At 35.0% G+C, this 21,772-nt stretch overlaps 2 protein-coding genes across 2 annotated transcripts; one reads left to right on the plus strand and one right to left on the minus strand.

Moving 5' to 3' along the window:
- Positions 1-2,499: 2,499 nt before the first annotated feature.
- Positions 2,500-5,944, plus strand: LOC143609959 (beta-hexosaminidase 2-like). Its single transcript, XM_077084570.1, has 2 exons — positions 2,500-3,432; positions 4,980-5,944. Exons 1-2 carry the CDS (start codon positions 2,649-2,651, stop codon positions 5,930-5,932), a joined length of 1,737 nt encoding a protein of 578 aa, XP_076940685.1. The 5' UTR covers positions 2,500-2,648; the 3' UTR covers positions 5,933-5,944.
- Positions 5,945-9,227: 3,283 nt separating this feature from the next.
- LOC143609971 (putative xyloglucan endotransglucosylase/hydrolase protein 30) lies at positions 9,228-15,347 on the minus strand. The gene is made up of 4 exons (XM_077084577.1): positions 15,146-15,347; positions 11,384-11,484; positions 10,700-10,908; positions 9,228-9,747 (listed from the first exon to the last, which is right to left on the minus strand). The coding sequence occupies exons 1-4, from the start codon at positions 15,345-15,347 to the stop codon at positions 9,228-9,230; spliced, it is 1,032 nt and encodes a 343-aa protein (XP_076940692.1).
- Positions 15,348-21,772: the final 6,425 nt, after the last annotated feature.

The following is a 21,772-nucleotide window of genomic DNA, read 5'->3' on the forward strand; positions in this document are numbered from 1 at the left end:
TATACCTTAAACGAGCTAGAAAACGAATTAGAGTTAATCGATCTGTGCAGGGGTGCCACCGCGCTGCGCGGAAAAGGGGATCCTTCCCCGTCGCGCGGCGCCCCGAGGGTCCAAGGGAAAGTTTTGGTTTTTGACATAATTAGTCCTTCAAGTTTGTTTATTGGTTAATTATTGAACTTTTTATTATATAACTAAGATTTTGAACATTCTTGAAAGTATAAGGGTATAAATTGAACTTGTAATCTTTAATTATTATAAATATCAATTTCTTGATGAATAATAAAGATTTAAAAATGTTCCCGGGTCTGGTTAAACGTAAAAAAATATGGGTTTGAAAAATCCGAAATGTTACATTAGTAGAACGTATTAGTAGAAAGTATTAGCAGAATGTATTAGCAAAAAGTATTAGCAGTAGAACGTATTAGTAGAATGTCTTAGCAGAAAGTATTAGCAGAATGTATTAGCAGTAGAACGTACTAGCAGAATGTATTAGCAGAACGTATAAGCAGAACGTATTAGGGTTTGAGGTTTTATTTGCAGGTAACGAACATTCTTAGGGTTATATAACTCAATTAGTTTGATAGCGACCTGCAAATTAGTTTAATACCGATCGACGATTGAATTATATTGATATGGATGGACGCTCGATGAATCAATTGATGAATTTTGAAGAACAGGGATTTGGGGGAATTGAAGAATAGATTTGAGGAGTATAGTTGGACGTTCTGGACGGAAATACCCTTTTGATAACTGGCGTATCGTGACGTATAATTGTATTTAAATATTTAATCGCGTATAATTGTACGTTCTGGATACTCGCGTACGTAATGTATGATAGTGTATTAGCGTACGTTAACCGACTCCTATATATATATATATATATTTTTCAAAATCTTAAATAAATCTTTCTTGAGGATCGGTTTCATAGTTTTAATGGAATCGATATAAAAATTTTTGGGATCGCTAAGGATTAAATCACATAAATACTCAAAAAAATAATAATAATAATAATAATGATAAAGTCATGGGGTGGGAGATAGGGGTGTTCAGAATAATTGAATATCGAAAAAAATCAAAAACCGAATCGTATCCTTAATCGAAAAAACTGAATCTGAATTCAAAATTCGATTTTCGATTTGGTTATAACCGAAAACCGAATCATATCTGTAATCGAAAAACCGAATCCGAATTTAAAATTCGATTTTCGATTTGGTTATAACCGAAAACCGAATTCTGAATTCAATTTACGGATATGTGTTTTCTTTTTAAGCGATTAGTTCGATTTATTTGGCTAATCGAATTAATCAATTAAAATATAAATTATGTTAGTTATATTTTATATATGGCCCATTTTTAAAGCCCATTTTCACTATTTAGCCCAATGTCCATGTCAACAATTCTAAATATTGTATATACTCATAATCACTAATAAGTCGTCAACTCATTGACAATTCATGTTTTATTATGACCTTTAACTTTTGGTTTTAGGATATATATGATGTGTTTGTTTATTATGGCCATTGATGAATATTCGGATCCGGAACAAAAACAAAAATTAAATTCAAGCCAAATTGTTGTTTTGGATGAATTCGATTAATACGGTTTGAATTGATTTGTTCGGTTTTAACCGACCCCAAACCGAATTGACTTCCGTTCGATTACGGTTCGATTTTCCCCTTTTCGAACTTGGTTAGGTTCGATTTCGATTAGGGGTACAAAAATCTCATAACCAAACAAATCAAATCAAACAAATCAAATAAATCGTTAACCGAATAGTTGAACACCCCTAGTGGGAATGCCATCTGTCTATCATGACTCATGAGTCCGCATATGTCCATTCTAAGTTTCTAACATAGATCAGCAATGTCAATGAACTGGCATTTGGACCCTCTATCCTTTATAATATGCCAAAAATAGTAAAATAAGAAAAGTGCCTGCAAAAAGCCATATATTATAAATCAACCGTCGAAGTACTTTAGAATGCCTCCGTAATTAACGGTTCGCCGGCACCCACCATTCAACAATGCAAATTTGAGTTATTTGTCATTTTATATCATTAACTAGAAAAATTATTTTATGCATCAAATAAATTAGAAAAGAAAATTAACGATGAATCATAGGATCTCGCCAATATCGTGCTAACTATTGTGGCTAGATCAAATGTTACTTGGGCTATTTAGATGTGTTTCAAGGGATTAAAGATAGAAAGCTAGTGAAAATTGGATTTAAACATGAGACATATGCTATATATGAACTCAATCGTTTGCCATTGTACCATCTTCTTGAAGGTTAAAAACCTTAGTTCGTAACTTCTCATTTGTCGTTTTTACGTAGTTTCAAAAAAATTCACACGTAACTTTCTTAAACTTCTAAAATATGCTATAAGGTTGGGTCTAACCAACTTCATACCATACCTTTTAATGTACCCATGTATGATAATTAAACTTGTTCTAAAGTTAAAAAATGCAATTATTTCTCTAAAGCAAGCACATCGCAACAAATGGAAGATAGCGAAGAATAAAATAAATGCATAAACTCATACAAACTTGCCTTCTCCATTGACTTGTAACACATTCAAAAACTATATAAACTCACCTTCACTGTTCTTCTATTCATCACACTTCAATTTCCCCAAAACATATACCAATATGAGTACTCATATTCATTCACTTATTTTAATTTTCCAAATATTATTAACATTCATCTTTCCTTCAATATCAGCCATTGATCAATCTCCAATCAACATATGGCCTAAACCAAGATCCTTCACATGGACCACCCCCCATGCAATCCTTATATCACCATCATTCACCATAACATCTCCGCCGCACAACTACCTTAGTCTGGCCGTCAACCGCTACCTCCGCCAAATCCAAACCGCCCAATACAAACCCTTACTCATTCCCGCCATAAACCTAACCAACTCTCCACCCTTACAAACTTTAACCATCACCATCTACGACATCAATGCTCCGCTTTCACACGGCGTCAATGAATCCTACACTCTCACCATCCCATCCAACACGACTTCAGCCACTCTCATGGCGGCCACCACGTGGGCTGCCATGAGAGGGCTTGCGAGTTTCTCCCAGCTAGTATGGGGAAACCCTGCTCGAGTGGCAGCCGGATTAATAATATCCGACTGGCCAATGTTCGAGCACCGTGGGGTTCTTTTGGATACATCTAGGAATTATTTTGGAGTTGAGACTTTGTTGAGGTTGATTGGAGCTATGAGTGCGAATAAGTTGAATGTGTTTCATTGGCATATAACGGATGCGCAATCGTTTCCTTTGGTTTTGAAGTCAGAGCCCGAGCTTGCGAGGAAAGGGTCGTATGGGCCGGATATGCAGTATTCGGCAGAGGATGTGAAGCGGGTTGTGGAGTTTGGGTTGGAACACGGTGTTCGGATCATTCCAGAGATTGATATGCCGGGTAAGTCTTGAACTAACTAAACGTAGAAGTTAAAAAAACATCTAGAAAAATGTCGTTCAAAAATCAAATTAATCAACCTATTAAAAAAATGGAAAATCAAATTATATCCTAGGTAGCAAGTGTCGGAAGATTGGGTATAGGTGTGTGTGAATGGATGTCTAAAAAATTGGAGTGGTAACACTTTGTCCCACATCAGTTGGGGAACAAATTTAAGAATGGTTTATAAGGTGCTATTGTGACTACTTATTTGAAAATTTTTGATGTGTTTTACTACAACTCCTTACCCGTGCGTAAGGGGATGCAAAATTGCATTTTTGGGCTAAAAATCTATCAAACTTGTGCGTGCCCGCACGTCCCGCGGACACGAATGCAGCTCCAAAAATCCGAGCTCGAGTTAGACAAATTAGTCGATTACTGAATATTATTATTATTGTAATGTTCAGTCATATATTCTTCACTAATGACGCGGACACGAATGCAGCTCCAAAAATCCGAGCTCGAGTGAGACAAATTAGTCGATTACTGAATATTATTATTATTGTAATGTTCAGTCATATATTCTTCACTAATGACCGGCAAATTAGTATACTCTAAACACAATATCTTTTTTAATAGGTTGATTAATTTGATTTTTGAACATTTTTCTATAATGTTTTTTTAAAGGACATTTACATATATCCCTTTCTAACTTCTCTTATTACATATTTTCCCAATATTAAACCCTAAATTACATATTTTCCTTCCCTAAACATATATTATATATTTTCTCATTTCATTTAAATTAACCAACTAAGTGTCTATTTACCCTTAATGAACTAATTTACATATATCATCTTCTTAATAGTAACAATTATATATATCCCCAATTTAAACCAAAACCGAGTTGGTTTTAAGACGAACATGTCGAAGCTAATAAATTCAATTGGGGTCGATTTTTTTTATCGTTAGCAAATATAAAAACAAAAAAAACAAAAAATTTACATGGTTTATAGGTTCAACATTTCGAACATGAGAAACCAACAAATTATATCACATAATATTGTATAAAGGGATTTTTATATATATCCCCTCCCTAAATTATATCAAATAACTGCGTAGTAATTATTTATAAAATGCACTGATATGGTTATATAATATATATAATTTCAACTGCTTTTCTATATGTAGGTTACAAAATAAATTTATTAAAATTGATTTTATTAATTACAATAAAAAAACGTTATAAAAAAACACCAAAGTCAAAATGTCAAATTATGTAAAATTCACTTGAGCTCAAATAAATATAGGGGTATTTACACATAGTTGTAAAAGGGTAAGATGGTAAATAAAGACTAGAAGAGGAATATGTAATTTAAAGTTTAATATTGAGGAAATATATAATAAAAAAAGTTAGAGACGGGATACATGTAAAAATCCCATTTATATATGTAAAAATTTAAATACGTTTTAACGTCTTCTTTTATAAGATTTTAATATAAGTTCTATTACTAAACAATGTGCTTTGTTTCTAACGACCTAGTACGTTGTCATATGTTCCAAACATTCAGGACACACCGGATCATGGGCCGAAGCTTACCCAGAAATCGTCGCATGTGCCAACATGTTCTGGTGGCCGGCCGGCGCTCCATGGGAAGATCGGCTCGCAGCCGAACCAGGAACCGGCCACCTTAACCCAGTAATCCCCAAAACCTACGAAGTTGTCAAAAACATCATCCAAGAAACTACAACTCTATTTCCAGATTCATTTTACCATGGCGGTGCCGACGAGGTTGTTCCCGGTTGCTGGAAAGCCGATCCCACCATCCAAAACTATCTAGCCGGTAACAAAACCCTCAGTCAAATACTAGAAATTTTCATTACCACCACCAACCCTTTCATTACGTCACTTAACCGCACGGCCGTGTACTGGGAGGACGTGATTCTCGATGCGGAGATAAAAGTCAATGCGTCAGTCCTCCCAGCGGAGACCACCATCATGCAGACATGGAATGGTGGTCCCACGAACATTAAAAGATTGGTGTCTGCGGGATACAGGACAATTGTGTCCTCATCCGATTTTTATTATTTGGATTGCGGACACGGTGATTTTACGGGAAACAATAGCGCGTATGATCAACCGTTCGATTTTGAACAGAAAAAGGGTGGGTCGTGGTGTAACCCGTTTAAGACATGGCAGTTGATATACAACTATGATATAACAGATGGGTTGACCAAGGATGAGGCGAAATTGGTTTTGGGTGGGGAGGTGGCGTTGTGGTCCGAGCAGTCGGACCCGGGGGTTCTTGATTCCCGGATCTGGCCTCGGGCGTCTGCTATGGCCGAGGCGTTGTGGTCTGGGAACCGGGATGAGACTGGGATGAAGAGGTATGCGGATGCTACTGATAGGCTGAATGAGTGGGTTAACAGAATGGTTAGCCTAGGCGTGCAGGCCGAACCGATTCAACCGCTTTGGTGCGTTAGGAACCCCGGCATGTGTAACACTTATAATCCGATTTTTTGAAACTTATTGTGTTAAATGCCGAGTGTTGGTGTTATGATTTGAGTTTGGAGAGGAAATGAGTGATTTTAGTTTGCTTTTTGAGATTGTAATGTAATGTAATGTAATGAAATTGGAATTTTATTTCAAGAGTTTAATGGAACAAAACCTTTGTTTATATAAAATGGAGTTATTATGAAAAAGAAAAATGTATCAAAAGCATGCCAAATTGATAAAATATTTTGGTCTAGGATGATACATTCTATGAATATTATCTTTACATTTAAAAAAAATATTCGAGTTGGTTTTTCGGATAAGAAACGGGTCAGACACGAGGCAGTGGCAACTGGCAAGCCGGCTATACAGCCCATACCATTATGCCTTGGGCCAGATCCACTTCTGCTAGGCTAATTAGTTAAGTTAGGTTTTTGCAGTTTAATTACTTAAAGCCCGTATTCTAGTTATTGAAGACTCTTAAAGCAAATTAACTTTTCTAAAGTTAGGAATTAAAAAAATTAAATTTTGAGTTTCACGTGGTTGGTGATGTTATTTCGATTAATCCCATTTCATATTTTATCTTTTTAGTAATTATTTTACGAAATAGGATTTAGATAGTGAAAATAACGTTATATAGAATTCAACAAGATGATTATTCTTTCATGAGATTTAAAAACGGATAAATAAAGCATGCTACTTAACAATTTAAAGGAGTCATACTCGAAATTGACTATGACTTGTATATAGGCCACAACACATATATAAATCATGTTAAAAGTCCAAAAAATCAGTAAAACATAGATCAAACTTGTTTACAACTGCATTAGCATACAACTCGATATATTTTTATTGAGATCTTAAGATAACACAAAACAATGTAGCCTGTTATATCCATTCCAATATGCAAATTTTTCGGACACCATGATAAATGTATAGAAAAGAAGTGACTTGATGAGGATCATGACTATGATGCAAAGTTTAAGCAAGGTTCATAAGGTCATATCTAAACATAGTGAACTTCTTTAAAGGAATGCAATTAAAATGATCCACGAAGTAAAGTTTGGTAGTTAAAGGAGATTATAGTCTAGTTTTTATAACAAAGGGACCATTGCAAGATATGCAATCATGTAATATCATCAACAAACCATAACATTGATATTGTATCGATTTTTGCATAATGCAACATTTGTTTTGATACAGTCCAGAAAACTTTACTTATGAAAGACTTCGATAGGAAATTTAAACTAAGGGTTAGCTATATTTGTCTAACTGAGCACGACAAAACGTGAGCTTAGTTTTAAATCTTAAAAATATGTTTGAGCTTAACTTGGTGGCACGGCAAACCCTTTATTAACCTTTGAGCCTGATATAAGAAATATTCAGGATTTACTTTATGTCGTATGAAAATTTTAAATATTAATACATAATAACTTTAGTAGCAAGTTATATAAAAATTAGGTTGAACAAGAATCATAAGATAACTCCTTTCACATAAATACATAAATTAAATTAAAAAGATAACCATACCTAGTAGTATCCCACAAATAGCAAAGCTATTAGTTATCGAGGGTCTCCTTATATCCACTTAGCTTTCTCATTAAAACATGATCATAAACCATTTTTAAAAAATGTAAATGTAACTAAACTTACAATACAAAAGCACAAGCCGTTAACTAGGACTCGGAATATATTTCAACTTTAATTTTTTGTTCTTTCTCGAGCTTAAAATTGTTACTATAGATAATGTAGAGGGTCCATTTTGCAAATGTTGTGTTGTCAATGGTGTAATTTGTAATAGTTAGTTATCATGTTCGTACCTAATCGCTAGGATGAATGAGAGCGAGTATTGATTGATTTGAGTAAAACTTTATTCTATGGTTTCTTTCTCTCAATAAATCGATCCTAAGTCCTAACATATATAAAAGTTTTATTCGATCGAGCTTAGATAAACCAATAAAAGTACACTAATTGAAATATGATTATTACTGCTTCATTAGTCTCAAATTAATTATCATATAAAATGGAAATCATGGAAAAAGGTTTTCGAAATGGCGCGTTTTCTTGGTGGAAATCACTCGTATTGATCACCTTTAATACCAATACTCGAATAGTGTAATTATTATTTCTAAAATACTCAATTACGACCCACTTTATTTCCAATTTGGATCCACCCGTAAAGTTACCAATGGCTAATTATTATATTATCAAAGATACTTTATTTCTAGTTTGAATGTTTCGTTACTTGATTTTAATAATAATCTATTATTTGTCACATTTTTAAAGACCATGTAACTTTTGAATAAAAATTTAAAACCATCTGTTTTTAACATAAAAATAAAGTTGATTCTTCAACAGAGTCTTTCGATTGTGATGACCAAATTATAAGTTGATTCTTCAATTAAAAGATTGGGTTTTGTGATTCAAAAAGGGGTAGCGGCGCAGCTTGTTGCCCGCTTGCCTTCTGTTTCGATGTAATCCAATAAACAATCATATATAATTGAAGCCTATTTAAATTCTGAATTATAAATGATAATTGGCTACATATTTCTCATCGCTGTACTAGCAACCAAGTTTGTGCCCTTGAGCGTTTAACGAACATATTATTTACCATTCTGCTGGCGACAGGGTTAGCGACCAAATTCTTGCGACTGGATTTTCAATGCAAAATTAGTTACTGGTTGGCAAACGATATGTTTTCGGTAGCCAGTTTTCTTTTGTTGACAGTTTTTGCACTACAAGAAATCGGGGTCTTAGCGGAAACGCAAATAGCGTCGGTAGTTGTCGCCGCTAATATTGAAGTTCCTTGTAGTGTTATGCCTCACACTCACCACTTCGTAAGTCGTACCAACGAAACAAGCTTTAAATCATCGTATATATAAAAATGTATATCTAAAGATAAGTAACTAGTAGCAGCACGTTTTACAATTTTATAAGCCTGATATTAATTTTCCGCTTTTTATATTACCCTCTTAGTATGATATTATTTTCTTAATTTAAAAGTGTTGATTAAAAAGTGCAATAGTAAATTAGTAATTAACCATATCCTATCTCAAAATATTATTTTATAATTCCTAAATGTTCATTACTAAATGTTTAGTACATTTTTTATTTAGCCCGTGTAATATAAGGCTGATTTTCTAATCATAGTAAATAAATATAGAATGATGAACTATCTTGCTAGTTTTCTATAACATATTTGTCGTTTTATTTGCATTTAATCACAGAAAGAATACATTACAAATACTAAATAAAATGAAAACTTTAAATAATCCAACTTATGTCACAAAACCATCGTATTATACACACACATCTGTCTATATCCTCAATCCTCATCTTCAATATCATACATCTGGCTGCTCAAAACATGACTTCCTTTCCTCGATTGGCGATGATGACGCCTCCCAAAATCCGGCCGCCCCGTCTCTTTGAACCGTTGTCTAAGCACCGGATCAATCACGCATTCCGGTGGTGGAATAGGGTACCTCAAAGTATCATAACAATAAGAATAATACATGTACTTTTCCCTAAACCTTTTCATTGCGGTCTTTTGTTTTCGTGTAATGTTATTGTATCGAATGGTTTCGAGTTGTTTGTCCATTTGCGTGCAACTTTCGGATGAAAGATCTTGAATCGGGTTTGAAATGCAACCGTGGAGGCTGAGGTCAGTCATCTCGGTGACGAAAGGGGCAAATTTGTAATTTACCTTATATTTGCCACCATTTGTGGCCCAAGTTGAAGCATCCCATATGGTGGCATATAATGCCATAGGTTTTGAAGGAAAATCGCTACCCATTTCAGGGCTTCGTAATATCTCTCTTATTGGAACCTCATCTATGTAGAATCTGTAGTTAACAAATATAATGTAACATTAGATATTATCACAAATTTATAAAGAAAATAACTAAACACGTTCAAAAGCAACTACAACGGATGTCTACCTACACAATTGACATTGTTAACCAACTATAAACACTCGTTGTGGAGCTTGAAGGACAAAGAAGTGCGTCTTGTGACGAGTGGACAGCCGAACAAAATTTAAAGATTAAAAAAGAAAAACAAAAAAACAAAACATAAAAGGTTTTTTTAACAACCATGTTGCTTAAACCCTCAAAGTTCGAAAAAAAGATATATATAACCCCCCCCCCCCCCCCCCCAAAAAAAAAAAAAAAAAAAAAAAAAAACAAAACAAACAAACATAGTTTATCCAACATTTCGGTGCTGTACGCCAAAATCTTTGGAATTTTAACTTATTAAAGATATAAATTATTTATAAAATTCTTTTTTTTTATTAGTATACAATTGTTTTAATGTTAAAAAAAATATAAAATTGCTTCTTCAATGTTTTCATTAATTTATTTAATTTCAAATAATGTAATATTTATATATAATTTAGTTACAAAGTACCATTCTAACTGAAAATTTTATAAGAAATATGTAATACTAGGTGTTCACAAAAATAACAAAATATTTAAGAGAAATATAATATTCATGAACTCACTTTCTTCAAGTCTACGTTTCAAATTTATAATGTATAATTAACTGTTTTTTCTTAAAGCAATACCATTTAATTTAGAGAGAGAGAGAGAGAGAGAGAGATAAATATGTCTTTTGCATCACGATTATATTGACAGAGACAAATTTTACGTGATGTCATAATTCTCTATTTAAACTTGATTATCTATATATTTGTGATTTTTAACACAATTCTCTACGTATAAACATAACATGTGGTTAATGAGAGACTATCATACTTAAAAAGTATAAGATGATTAAGAAGGGAAAGAAGATATATACATGATTTTGGAAGATGTCCATAGAATTGTATAACGATGGTAAGCTTTGGAAGGATCAAACCACAAGGTGTATCTTTCTTCTCTTCCTCTATTTGTACTTCCATTACCGTATAAATTTGTTTGAAACCTCCATGGTTTCCCTTTAATATTCCCTAAGAACTCAAAGTCCAACTCATCATGTGTCTTCTCAAACACATCACCATTTGAAGTCTGCATGTATATGTACCAAATCAATCATTTTAATAATAATCCAAATTATTAGTTTTAACATATATTAGATTGGGTTTTGCGATTCAAAAAGGGGTAGCGGCGGAGCTTGTTGCCCGCTTGCCTTCTGTTTCGATGTAATCCAATGAACATGATTGTTTTAACATATATTCTTCAATTATCTTCTCAAATTATTAGTCACTGATAAATAACAGTTATTACCGATAATTTGATCAGTTAGACTCATAACTTTCATTTCATTACAAACACAATTTACCTCTAATTTTATCCCATTCTAGTGTAAATTGTTTCATACCACATAAATGAAAGTCGGCACGGAGTTACTTCTACGCTAAAATGAAACTTTAACAACAAAAATGAAAGAAAAAAGTGTCACTATTCAAATATTCAAATTGTCAGTATAGATTATTATCGATAAATATATAAAGGGTATTATATATCGCATAAAGTTACGTACATAAAATGCTACAACGACTCCGGCGGTGTATTTGGACGGTAGTTTGATTCTGGCACTGAATAATCCATATTTGTACATGTTTAAAGATCTAAATCCAGCTCCTGAAATTGTTTTTTTAAAAATCATTATCAACCTTCCTCCTCTTATGCCTTAGCGGTTGTTGTGGGGTGCTAGATGGGGGTGAGCAACCCGTAGTTGCTCCCCTCCTTCGAGTGTGAGGGGTTTGGTCTCTGTTTTTTGCTCTAACTCATCTCGAGTCGGGGTCTTTAGGGGTCCGGTGTCTTTTGTGATTTGTTTGTTTCTGTTCTCGTGTGTACATGGCTACCATAAAAAGAATTCGACAAGTAAATACAGGAGGGCTTGGTCCTAGCTCCACTTACGGTTTAAGGCCATGCCCCTTTAAGCATTTCCACGAGTGTAAGGATGGTAGACCTGGGTCCTCGGGGTTTTTCCGCCTAATTGAGCACATGCAAAGTACCCATTTCAAAACGGATACTCGGAAGAACCTTTTAAAAGACACTATCTCTAAGGATTTGGACCTTTTTATAGATGTTGGGGAAGCCCTTCGGGAGGGGGATAAATGGTTATGTGGGAGGTGCATGACGTTGCATGCCCTTAGCAGGGGGTGCAAGCATGCTGATGGTGTCTATTCTTTTTCTGTGGATTCTGGAGATGCTGGAGAATTCATTGTTGGGATCCAGAAACCTAATCGTGTGTCTGTGGATAGGGACCCAAGTCCATCTGTAGGAGTGGTTGGGGATGTATCCCTTTTGGAACGGGTTTTCTCCCTTCCCATTCAAACGGTTAAGAGCATCCCCCCAAGTTGTCTTTTGGCGTTTGCTCAGACTTTGGCATGCGCTTTACGCAAGGTAGTGGATTCACCAGGCTCGATTGAGAATTGGGTCAAATTACTATTGTTGCCGCGTTGTACTTTAAGGGTGGTGAAACCTTCCACTAGGCAGGAACGCAGGTCAGGGAATCGAAAGTCTTTGCAATGTAGTAGCATTCAGCAAGCACTTGCGGTGTGGAAAGATGGATCTGGTTTTGCTGACTTGGTTCTTTCTCTCTTTGATAACGTGGGGGGGAGCACTTTTTCTAAAAGAGAGGTCGGAGGGGAGGAGGGTTCTGAAAACAGCCTTAATATTAAACAATGTCTCAGGAAAGTCAGGGATGGTCATTTCACAGCTGCAGTCAAGGTATTATGCTCAAGTGGGGTTGCCCCTTTCGGAGATTCAACCATGAAAGCCCTCATTGATAAACACCCAGTGGTGCCGCCTCCGTCCTTGCCTTCTAGCTCTGTCGTCCTGCCTACTCTCTCTGTGGATGGGGACTGTGTGCTTAGATGTATCCGATCATTTCCTAAAGGGACCTCATGCGGGAGAGACGGGATGCGGGCGCAACACTTGTTGGACGCTCTTAGTGGTGAGGATCAGTGACTTCCATGGGTCTGCTCTCAGCCATCACTGAAGTCGTCAACTTATGGCTAGGGGGTCTGTGCCCCAAGGTGCTCGCTGAGTTTATTGCTTCGGCCCCCCTTACCCCTTTATTAAAGCCGGATAATGGAATTCGGCCCATTGCTGTGGGGGCTATCTGGCGTAGGTTGGTTTCTAAAGTGGCTATGAAGATGGTTGGGAAGGAAATGACTCAGTAGTTAGGGGACTTTCAGTTTGGGGTGGGGACACCTAATGGGGCAGAGGCGGTGCTTCACAGCGCGAACCGGTTTCTTAACTCCTTTCACGCGGACGGCTCTTTAGCTATGCTTACCGTGGACTTCTCCAACGCCTTCAATATGGTCGACCGCACAGCCCTTCTCCGAGAGGTTCATCATCATTGCCCGTCTATCTATCTATGGGTCCAGTTCCTTTATGCCCAGCCGGCTAGGTTGTACGTGGATGATGACTGTATAGGGGCTACTACTGGGGTTCAGCAGGGAGACCCCCTTGGGCCCCTCCTCTTTGCCTTAGCATTACACCCTCTTGTTCTCCGGGTACAAAATGACTGTAACCTCCCATTTCATGCTTGGTACTTGGATGATGGGACTATTATTGGTGGTGCCAACGAAGTCGCTAAAGCCCTAGACATTATCAACTCGGAAGGGCCATCATTGGGGCTGCAACTTAGTATTAAGAAAACCGAGGTTTTTTGGCCAGCGTGTAATGGGGTGAAAGTCAAAGATGGGCTCTTCCCTAGTGGGATTGGTAGACCAGAGAGAGGGGTAAAGCTCCTTGGAGGGGCTGTTAGTCGAGATCCCTACTTTATTAAGGAGTTGGCGAGGAGGAGAGCATCTCGTGCGGTTGATCTTATGAAACTCTTACCTTACCTTAGGGATCCCCAGAGCGAACTCCTCCTGCTTAGGTCTTGCATGGGGGTTGCTAAGTTGCTTTTTGGGTTATGAACATGCCACCCCCATATGATGGATGATGCGGTATCCTGTTTTGATAAGGGGCTGCGAGAAGCCATCGAAGACATAGTTGTATGTGGAGGCCCGTTCTTTGGTGATCTTCAGTGGCGACTTGCATCTTTACCGATGCGCTTAGGGGGTTTAGGCCTTCTTTCGGCTCATGATGTTGGGGTTTACGCTTTTGTAGCGTCGAGGGCTCAGTCTTGGAAGCTACAGAATCACATCTTAAGGAATAGCGGAGTTGTCGACCTGGACCCAGACTACGTGCAGGCCCTGGAACGCCTAAATGGCGCTCTCCCAGACTTTGACATTGGCAGTTTCTCTAATATGGACACCGCCCCACCAAAGCCTCAAAAAACTTTGGCGAATGCCCTTTTTGGAAAAATCGCTCAGAGCTTGGGAAAAGTTTTTGGATTGTCCCCCCGACAGAAGGCGGTTTTTGAATGCTTACAAGGTCCTCATGCCTAAGATTTTCTGACCGTTATTCCGATTGATGGCTTGGGCCAAAGCATGTCTGCGGTCGAGTATAGGGTCATTCTTAAGTACCGTTTGATGGTCCCAATGTATCCAGAAGACGAAACATGTCCGATTTGCCGTAAGGCCTGCCTGGATAAATTCGGAGAGCATGCGGTTCATTGCAAGGAGATGCCTGGGTTCAAATACCGACATGATTGGGTGCGGGACGTTCTTTGGGACATCTTAAGGCGAGCTGGGATATCAACTAAAAAGGAAGCCCCCGTAAACTTCCTTACAGACCCCACGGAAGGGAGATCCACTCTACGACCGGCAGATTTGCTCGTCTTTGGTTGGGCCGGGGGAAAACACGCTTGTGTTGACCTCACAGGGGTATCTCCCTTGGCTGGTTTGAGGGATAATGGGTTTGTAGCTGGGCAAGCAATGAAAAGGGCTGAAACGAAGAAGGTGGAGAAACATGCTAAAGCCTGCGAAGAGAACCAACATGTTTTTGTCTCTCTGGCTTTTGATACATTTGGCTCCTTGGCACCGGAAGCTATCCGTTTCTAACCAGGGTCCAACAGGTTGTGCATAGCAATGTGTCGACTCCAAAGGGGCAGGGGTATGTCTTTAGCAGGTTAGGGTTTGCAATTCAGAAAGGGGTGGCGGCGCAACTTGTTGCCCGCCTACCTGCTATATTGATGTAATATCTATGTTTCTACATATTGGAACCTAATTTTTGACACATCTAAATAAAAAAAAAACTAAAAAAAAAAAAAAAAAAAACCACCAAAGCATCTATTCTAGTTTACAAATATATATATATATATATATATATATATATATTTAAATTAGTATATATAAATATAAATAAAATATAGAGGTTAGAGAGAGGAGAGTATGGATGCCTGTGTATTGATTAAGGTGGAGATGGACGGTGTTGTCATCATCAGAGCGGAGGAGATTGGTGTTGCCACCAAAGAGCTGAGTGAAACCTTTCTGGAAGGATGGTATACGCGGCGTGGCGCCACCGCAAAGGAGCTGAAGTTGTAGGAGAAGGGATATACATACGGTGGTTTTAGAGAGAGAATTGATGAACTGGTAGTTCATTTTCAAGTAGTGTTATGTGTTTCTTTGTTCTGTGTCTATTTATATGGAAGTGACAAAGATGCTTTTGGAACATTATAATTTATTGGTTTGAATATTGTATAATATATCAAGGTTATATATATAATAAAGATTAGCTAGAAATAATATAGCAAATTAGATTAGGTATAAAATTTATAAAACTTACTTAATATTAATTATTAGATTAGGAGTTAGGACACACCTAAGTATTAGCATAGTTAATAAACTTACTTAAATAGCCTCTCCAAAATAATTAATTAAGAATTTTTAAGTGTGTTTGGTTAACAATTTCCTTCGTTTCTAGTTACGCTTAGCGGATTTATAGATTTTTTTTAGTGGTGTAATTTTTCGGAAGTATTTAAAGTCATGAAAGTTCATTTGGTTGAATTAACATGTGTCGTGGTATCTCGGTGATGGTTTATGAGTTATACTTTAAGTTGTTGATCCGTTTGTAATTTAACAAAGGATTACCACCGATTTTTTTAAGTGGTATTCATTGTTGATCCGTTAATAACAACAAAATGGATCACACATGTTTGTAAAATGTCGTCGATTATAACTTGTTTTCTAGTAGTATGTATTGATAAGAAGATTTGTTGGCGAACAAATTTATGCATTTTGTCAATTAATTTGAACTTGCAAAATGTCGTCGATTATAACTTGTTTTCTAGTAGTATGTATTGATAAGAAGATTTGTTGGCGAACAAATTTATGCATTTTGTCAATTAATTTGAACTTGCACTTTTTTTTAAAAAAAAGTTCATATTTAATTATGATGTTGCACCAATAGTTTTTGTAACTTTAAGACCCGTTATCAATACATTTGTTGGACCTTACTAATGCTAAGGGAAGGATATCCGATAGGCCTGAAGGCTTTGATCGGAACCCATGGTGAGGCGTGTTCCTATTTGTACGTCGTGCCATTATGTTTGCATAACGCTCTGGCTTCCTCGTAGATCCTTTTTCACATCTTCTTTATTGCTTCTTCAAATCAGGACCACCAACTCCCTGTCACCATCAAAATTCTCATGTTACTCACCTTACATACTCTTTCATTGCCACATCACCCATCTCACACCACGTTCCTCTCCGGTGCACGCACCTATGCACCCCTTGGCCTAATAGTCGACTGACTAATGAAATAAATAAAATAAAATTACATTGGGCGAGCTATGGTTAAAAGTATATTAGTATTTACGTGTAAACGTATTTTATGAATTTAAGCTAAAAATAAACATCAGTGTTCATTCGATCATGGGTTTCGTAGCTTTCCATTCACACCTTTCTAAGGTATATCAGCGTTCTACGCAAAGGGATTTTGACATTTTATTCCGTCGCGTCACATATTTTAATTTGACCTTTTCTTTTACATTTTAAATTACTAAAGTACCCCCTAGTCTCGGTGTTTCTCTCCCCAACCAAACATTGCGCATATTTCACCGGCCATCATATAAAAATGCATCTTGTATGGTTTACATCTCACATGATTTATAGGCCACCAAAATATTAATATGTGACTCTAAAATAATATATTCCCATATACCTATCATTGACAAAAATATATCTTATACTCGTTTTTATATATATTATTACTGGCTTTAGAAATCCGTGTATTACACGGTATAAGTTAATGTATAAATTGTAATGAATAATTTAATACAAATAAAATAAAAGATAATTAAGTCTCTTTAAATTTTGAAAAAATATATTACAAATATAGTCGTTTTATATTATCAAATGTATTTGAATTTTGAATCGAGAATGGGTTGTTCTATCATCGGTGTACAATAATGAAGCAATGTCACGGGAAGCACCATTTAAAACAATGAGACCTTTAGATCTGAAAGTTGTTGTTAAAGTCTTTCACAAAAATGTTTTTCACTCCATACCCTAAACGTTAAACACTAAACACTAACCATAAACCGTAAACCAAAAAAGACACAAGATTTTCCTTTTTAAACATCTTTCATAATGCCCTTATAAACACACTGTTGTTCAACTGTCACAATAGTCTTATACTAAATATAAAAAAATGAAAAATTTGTCTATGCTTTTTAAGACTGGTTAAACATTGAATATTTGTAAAAAGTTCTTTGATATGAGTATGTCTTAAAAATTAAATGTTAATGTACTCTTTAAACATAGACTTTTTTATATACATTTTAATTTTAAAGAAAATATCTTTATTTCACGTAATCTACCTATACTAATACAAGAAAATAATTTTGGGTAAATGTCATTTTGAGGTTAATTCTTATTATTAAATTCCCGCCCAAATCACTTATCTTCTATTGATGAAAAAGAAAAAAAAAATATTTTGGTTCTAAATATAGTATTGATATTGATTGTAAATTCAACATTACGTATAATTGGTCTATTTCCATTAATTGAATTATTAATGCTATAAATTATAGTGTAAATATATTTAATATAAAAAAAATATTAATATATATAATAATTTTCATCAATAGAAAAATTGTAATTTAGATAGGAATTTAATAATGAGAATTAACCTTAAAATAACATGTGACCAGAATTATTTTCTTTTATTAGTATAGGTAGGTAGGTAGATATAAGCACATAAGAAACTAATCTTCAGTTTCATCAAGGGTTTTCTAATCGATAAATCGGCCGTGGAATTAAGCACTCCATCACTAGCTTAAAGGTATACAACAATGAGTTGTGGTAATTTAAATGTAAAGAAATTTTAGTGGTGTCCCTGTTAAAATTTATTAATTGGTGGCTGTCAGAAAACAGTAACGACTTGATTAAAACAACCTATTGGCGTACGTATTGAATTGAATATTATTATAATATTATTAGTTTTATTATTTTCTACACATTGTGGGACGAGCAAGTTACGATCGAAAGGTAACTGCAAAAATATATCATTGAGCTAGGCCTGGTGTTACACTTACATTTGAATGATAATTTATATCGTAACTAATTGACTATCATGGAATGTACATGATTTAATTTCCATGTTAGCTACACAAAGAATTTAGAACTCTTGCTTTAAATTTCTTTTGTAAATGATTGTATGCAGCTTTATTTTCTTCTTTTTCCTTTAAAGTTTCCGCATTTTTCAAGTTTAGAATCAAGTAATATTAGTGTACTGATTTTAAAACCCGTGTATTACACAAGATTTGTCAATGTGTAAACTAATACAATTAATTGTTTAAAACAGATAAAAAAACACTAACTGTTAAATAAGAACATAATTATATAAAAATGTATTACAAATATATTCGAATATATATACTACTATACAAGTACTAAGAAGTTTAATATTTACAAATTTCAGAAAAGAAAAAAAGAACTACTTGTTAATTTCTTGAAGAACCGTTTTAAATGAAGAACCGTTGTTTATTGAACAAAAGTTTATACACCGGTTTTTAACGAGTATTTAAACTGGTGAGGAGTTCAACCGTTAGAATAAAATGTGAAGAACCGTTTTAAATGAAGAATTCTTCAAACCTGTTGTAAATTTAAAAGCAATAAGCGTTGTTAATGAACAAAAGGTTTATACACCGGTTTTTAACAAGTATTTTAAAGCGGTTAACAGTTTCAACATAATGAAGCGATCATATTTACAAATAAATCGTGACAAATATTCATACATTGTAGCAAAAATTATAAAACTAAACGGTTAAATATACTAAGCATCTTTCATTTCACAGTTAATAAAATTACAACGAAACATAAATAATACAAGAAAAAACAACAAAATCAATAAAAAAAACCCTAAAACCGAACAAGTTTATCCCGGAAATCGAACTTAATAGCTATAGCTTTTAGCACAACCTTGCTAACTTCGTCCATAACCTTGTTAATCTTCTAATCTTGTTGGATTTGGGATATGTAGTAAATCATATGTGGGGGATTAACAGTGTTGTTAAGTTGCACTATTAACCTATCAAGTTGTCCCTTGTATGCTTCAAGGATGGAATGGGCGCTCTCATCGGAGATTTAGTAAGAGTTTGCATTGCTAATGCAGTCTTCGGATCATCGTCAACAGCCCTGATGAGGTAATCCCTCATCATGTTCTTAATTTTTGAATCAAAACCTTAATGAGCCATTTTTGGTAATACTATAGCTTGGTGGGTGGATACGTGAGATATATTTATATATAGACGCATTATTCAATTCATGTTAGGCAATCGATTAGACTACTATTAGTAAATATTTTGAGTTGTCAAAATTAATTACAAAAATCTTTGATTTGAAAATTTACCAGAGACTATAATTGCCTGAATAGAGTTTTGACGGTTAACTATTTGCGCGAACTAAATGTTTAAAAATGTATTTTATATCGGGATTATTTAAACCGTGTTAATAGTTGTTTATAACATTTTTATTATACCGGTTATATGTAAACCGTATTTAAAAGTTCAACATTTTATGCCATTTTTTATATTTAACTGTTGTATTTTCTATTTAAGTATAAAAATAAACCGGTTTTTTTAAAACCGTTGTGCTTTGTGTTAAAAATACTCGGTAAATAAAACGGTTACTTGTAACCCATTTTTAAAAGTTTAACATAATTACACCAGTTTTTATGTTACCCGTTGTAATTATGAATTTGGCGGTTCATATTCTTCTTTGAAAATGTTTTATTTTCAAGCTAATTATTTAAAAGTAGTTGTGCATTTATGATATAATTATGTTATTTTGCTCTACAAAAGGATATTACTGTAACATCTCGGATTTTTCGTACTCGTATCCGTTTACATATAACCCGATTCGGGAACATTATTCGGATCTTTCTTATTAATGAAATCGTACAATTATTAATAAATTAACTTTTTTTATCTTAGTTTATAATTCCTTAACTTTCATTTGTGCCAAATAGCCCTTATAAACTCTTAAAATCATTTAAAATGGCTTAAAAATGCATTTTTGGAACTACAGGGACTAAAACTGCCAAAAATGGAAGTCTGGTAGACCCCCCACCCCCCGGGTCGCGCGGCGCGAAGGAGGAGGGGTGAAACCTTCGCGCGACGCAAAGTTCTGTTAGATCACTATTTTTGAGTTCGATCTTCGTTTAATGCTAAATCTTTCCCTAATCAACCATAAATCACGAAAATTGAGCATTATTGTATTTAGTATGGAATAGTGTCTAGGTTCATATTCAGTAATTTGATCAATATATCAATGATTATATGACCCGATTTCATCATTAATGCGTGATTCGTTTACCAAAACCTACTTGTTTCTTGTCCATCAAGTTGATATAATGACTATATAAACACATCATAACTTCAAACATTAGAGTTTACTGAACTCAAGCATTCTCAGCCGTCACTTTACCCTTCCCGATGTTTTTCCACTCATTTTTGCTTGTTTACTTGAAGATTTAAAAGCTGCAGTTTGACTTTGACGTTTGTTTAGCCTTTGACCTCGATTTCTCGTTAATTCAAGCATCATCCAGGTAAGTTCTTAACTGAATATGATACTCACTTGTTAATAAACCGTAATCAATTTCTGTGATTGCGGGGTATTGACGGGTCAATTTGAGTCAAACCTGTTTAAGGGCAAGATAGTCCATAACTTTGACTACTTGTTTTCTCATGCTTCTGTTCAGAATCAGCTTTTGGTCCAGAAGAATTTTATATTTATAACAAGATTTTAAGGCTACTGACCAAAACCCGACTTCCAAATCACTGTTCGGATTTTGGTCAGTACGGACTCGTTTAAACGTTTACTTTAACATAACCGGAGTTCTAGACATCCGCTTGAAACGATTCCAAGTTTAAAGTTTCAGATTCATTTGATTTACTTCGTTCTAGGAACGATTCCAACTTTAACATAACCGGAGTTCTAGGAATTATCTCAAAGTTTCAGATTCATTTGATTTACTTCGTTCGATGCGTTAGAGGACGATTCATTTAGTTATTAACCGTTTATTCTTATTCTTGTTTACTCGTTTACGCAATAAGATGAGTTTTTTCATTCCCCTTTATTTTACTGATTTTCATAAGTTTTGGGGGCATATGCGTACTAGTACTAATATCTAATTCAAATTTTCATACTACATATCTACACAAAACTAGCAAACGAATGACTGTGTGTATTTCCATCAAATGTTATTTGTTACTTGTTTATGTGCTTATGTGTTTATATTCTATCATTTTTCGGAGAGGTCCATCAGAAGTCTAGCAAGTCAGTATGATCATATGCCGTCGTAGTAGCCAAAGCCCGTTCGCATGGCGATGGTAAACCGAAAAATCACAGTTAGTCATTATAGCCATAGCCCGTATTCGTGAGGCATGGTTAATTTACACACTATTTGTTTATGGTTTGATTGTTTATTACTATATTTATTTCGTTTTACTTATTTATTCATATTATTATTATACCATGCAAAACTGGTGATAATCTCACTCAGCCTAGTACCTTTGAGCAGT

The sequence above is a fragment of the Bidens hawaiensis genome, unplaced genomic scaffold (genome assembly GCF_021521415.1).
Source record: "Bidens hawaiensis isolate Kalapana, Puna unplaced genomic scaffold, B.hawaiensis_p1.1 tig00002186_1, whole genome shotgun sequence".
NCBI lineage: Eukaryota > Viridiplantae > Streptophyta > Magnoliopsida > Asterales > Asteraceae > Bidens > Bidens hawaiensis.

What these genes read in the sequence shown, in the direction of transcription:
- LOC143609959 (XM_077084570.1), top strand. Translation starts at nt 2,649, where the DNA reads ATGAGTACTCATATTCATTCACTTATTTTAATTTTCCAAATATTATTA. An exon ending in TCCAGAGATTGATATGCCGG is followed by an intron (nt 3,433 to 4,979) that starts GTAAGTCTTGAA and finishes CCAAACATTCAG; the next exon opens with GACACACCGGATCATGGGCC.
- LOC143609971 (XM_077084577.1), bottom strand. Translation starts at nt 15,347, where the DNA reads ATGAACTACCAGTTCATCAATTCTCTCTCTAAAACCACCGTATGTATA. An exon ending in CCACCTTAATCAATACACAG is followed by an intron (nt 11,485 to 15,145) that starts GCATCCATACTC and finishes AAACAATTTCAG; the next exon opens with GAGCTGGATTTAGATCTTTA. An exon ending in TGGACATCTTCCAAAATCAT is followed by an intron (nt 9,748 to 10,699) that starts GTATATATCTTC and finishes TGTTAACTACAG; the next exon opens with ATTCTACATAGATGAGGTTC.